Source organism: Telopea speciosissima, chromosome 3 (genome assembly GCF_018873765.1).
Source record: "Telopea speciosissima isolate NSW1024214 ecotype Mountain lineage chromosome 3, Tspe_v1, whole genome shotgun sequence".
Taxonomy (NCBI): domain Eukaryota; kingdom Viridiplantae; phylum Streptophyta; class Magnoliopsida; order Proteales; family Proteaceae; genus Telopea; species Telopea speciosissima.
This window is the reverse complement of record NC_057918.1, coordinates 30,601,611-30,604,107: the sequence shown is the minus strand read 5'-3', so window position 1 is coordinate 30,604,107 and position 2,497 is coordinate 30,601,611. Positions and strand designations below refer to the sequence as shown.

General features: G+C 45.5%; 1 protein-coding gene across 1 annotated transcript; it reads right to left on the bottom strand.

The window, feature by feature from the left end:
• Nucleotides 1-697: 697 nt before the first annotated feature.
• Nucleotides 698-2,497, bottom strand: LOC122655807 (L-ascorbate oxidase homolog). The gene is made up of 2 exons (XM_043850151.1): nt 2,250-2,497; nt 698-2,118 (listed from the first exon to the last, which is right to left on the bottom strand). The coding sequence occupies exons 1-2, from the start codon at nt 2,495-2,497 to the stop codon at nt 711-713; spliced, it is 1,656 nt and encodes a 551-aa protein (XP_043706086.1). The 3' UTR covers nt 698-710.

The window sequence follows — 2,497 nt, the reverse complement described above, 5'->3', positions numbered from 1 at the left end:
AATTCATTACTTTTGTTGCACTTACAAATAGTTTCTTGTGCTCTGCACCTAACATAGAGAACAAAGGTTGATGATCTATCATTTTATTCCTAATTTTTTTGGTTGTGGCTAAAACTTGTAATCTTTATATTGTATTTGTTTTTGGGTCTTCATGGAATTATGGTTTTTGATAATTTGAATTTTTTTGTAAACTATTGCTTCCAGGATCCCACCCCACGCCATATTTTTCATTCAATTCTAGCATGGACCGGTTTTGGAAATCAATCTTGTAAGCTAATAGGAGTTTAAGTTTGGCTATCCGTAGATCATCATACGGATGGTACTTGTTTTTCTTCCTTTTGCTTGTAGCAATTTTGATTTAAACAATCAATAGTCATCGATTCTCTCTCTCTCTCCCTCTTTCCAACATAAGACCACACGTGCATTTGCACGTGCACGTTTACTAGTATATATATATTATCATTATTGTTATATTATATGTGTTAGGGTTATCAATTGGTCGGTTTGGACCGGTTTTGATTCGACTTCATCTATTTCAATAACATGATCCAATAAGGGTGCACCGCTTTCAATATATTTATTAAAATTAAATAAAAAAACATGACTCATCTCTGATCAAAAGTACATGGAGAGTACAATAATGGAAACTCTCCACAAATCCCCTTATTGTAAACAAAAGGAAAAATATTATAAGAAAAAAAAAAAGAAAATTAGGCACCGGAGGAGTATGGAGGTGGCTTGGGCATGTCCTTCACAATACCGCAGACCAAAGCGGTGTCAGGGAGGTTGTATTCATCCCTAAGAGAGCGACCAGGGGATAGAACGCTGATGTAGAGCTGCTGTCCAAGGTAAGCCCTCTCTTGCATGGTGGACCTCAAACTCCATAGACCGGCATTGTCGAAGGTAAGCATGATAGCAGCCCAGGAGTAAGGATAGACCTGGATTGTGTTGCGGCTGACAGCATCGAGCAAGTTGTAGTTTTTCCTCTTCTCTGGGGTCCACTTGCCAGTTTCGATGGCCACAGCAAAGAAGGAATAACCATTCAAGTGCCATGTTTGGATGCCTTTCTCGTGGTTCTCGAGGATGATTTCGATGTAGTTACGGAAGGTGGCGTTGACGATGCTGGGTGCAATGGTGATCTTCTTCTCGTCCTCAGCGGGCTCATCCTTTACGAGATCATATTCAAACACCTTGTCGGCGACACCGTAATACTCAGCGAGCTTTGGTGGGGTGGTTGGATCAACGTGGGAGATACCGTTGATGGCGTAGCGGAGCTTGCCGTCGACGGTGGATGCGGTGTTGGCGAGCTTGATGGTGCGAGTGATGTTGATTTTACCGTAGTGGTATGAGCCTTGTGGGTTAGGGCGGGCAGCACTGGCAGTGAGATTCCAACGGAAGGTACGGAACTGGTTGAGAGACCAAGCCCAACCGACGGGTGCTTTAGGTAGCTCAGGAGATGCTGGTGCCTTGCTGTTGGTGTAGCGGATGAGTCCGGTTGCGGAAATGTTGTATTGGGTGAAGCGGGAGGAGGCAACCATGATGTAGTCCTTAGGGTCTTTGTCAGCTGTTATCAAAAACGCATAACACTGCCCAACGTGAACGTCAAGGGACTCGTACACGTTCTGCACTACGTGGGAACCCTCAAGCTCTACAAGCTTCATGTTGTGCCCTTGGATCCTGAAGTTAAGGGAGACTTTGAGCCCAACGTTGCAGACTCTGTACTTGTAGGTTTTGCCAGGCTTCATGGTGAAGAGTGGGGATTCGCTATCGGCCTTGTTCTTGCCGTTCATGAGGACACCATTGGGCTTTCCGATGGTTTTTCCGCTGTCAAGAACCTGCTTGAGGGCGGTGTGGCTCTTGGTGTACCAGTCCCCAATCAAGACAGTGTAGTCATCTTCTGGGTCTAGGTAAGGGACAGGGATGAGCAGACGACTGTTGACACGGAGACCTCCGAAGCCGCCGGCAGCCCTTTGCATGCCAAGGGATGGGTAATAGAAGTAGCTACCGATCTGGTCCTTCACCTGGAATTGGTATGTGAAGTTGGTTCCGGGAAGGATAGGGCAGTTGGTCCCGGGCAATCCATCTTGCCATGAGTTCTTCCTTTGCTGGATGCCGTTCCTGTGTGGACACAAGAGAGATGGTAAAGGATTGATTAATAAGCTGATGAAATACGTTAAATTAAGTTCTTTAATCTATCTCATACTAGGCTGGTCCAATCTATTGCTCATACGCTAAAATATTATACATACCAATGGAAGAGTAATGGCTCATCGAGGTTATTGAAGACATTGACGACAAGGTTGTTGTTGGAGGTAGAGTTGATGTTGGGACCAGGGAACTCGTCATTGATCATAATGACCTGCTGAGGTACGCCCAGAGGAGAGATGGTTCCGTAGCTCACGTTCCACGTGAAGTAGAAGTAGGGATCCTCAGCACAGACCATTGCGACTGCCGAGAGGCAGCACAACAACGCTACCACAGACTTCGTCATCGCCAT